The 321-nt window shown below is 51.1% G+C and overlaps 1 protein-coding gene across 1 annotated transcript in view; it reads left to right on the top strand.

Annotated features, from left to right (window-relative positions):
• DQ04_06671000 (putative cytosolic leucyl aminopeptidase, putative,metallo-peptidase, Clan MF, Family M17) overlaps positions 1 to 32 on the top strand; it is a gene marked incomplete at both ends in the record, with an annotated part of 2,235 nt that extends 2,203 nt beyond the window's left edge. Inside the window, one exon of the mRNA XM_009314820.1 lies at positions 1 to 32. This exon is cut by the window's left edge and continues 2,203 nt beyond it. Coding sequence (XP_009313095.1) covers positions 1 to 32 — 32 coding nt within the window.
• Between the last annotated feature and the right edge of the window lie 289 nt (positions 33 to 321).

The raw sequence follows: 321 nt of genomic DNA, 5'->3' as shown, positions 1-321 counted from the left end.
ACACACACACACACACATATCATCATCTATGAGTCTCTTGTGCATTATTTCACCCATTCCTTCATGGCTGTAGTACGGCGATGCTCTCCTGGTTTGCGCTGCGGCGTGTCTGTGTGTGAGAACGCATTCTCCTCTCTCCTCTGCTTTCCTCTTTGAGCCTGTTTCACTAGTTACGCCCATTAACTCTCACGCTCTCTCTCCTCCCCCCCTTTCCTCTCTCCCTCCCTCCCCTGCGATTCATATTCCTGCAGCGAACAGCAGCTTCTTGATCCACTTATATATTCGTCCCGCTTAGACCGAGTGACGGTGCGGGAAACACAA

Source organism: Trypanosoma grayi (assembly GCF_000691245.1).
Source record: "Trypanosoma grayi strain ANR4 Tgr_667_V1, whole genome shotgun sequence".
Taxonomy (NCBI): Eukaryota; Euglenozoa; class Kinetoplastea; order Trypanosomatida; family Trypanosomatidae; genus Trypanosoma; species Trypanosoma grayi.
Note: the sequence above shows the minus strand (reverse complement) of the source record. Positions and strands in the feature narration are given on the sequence as shown.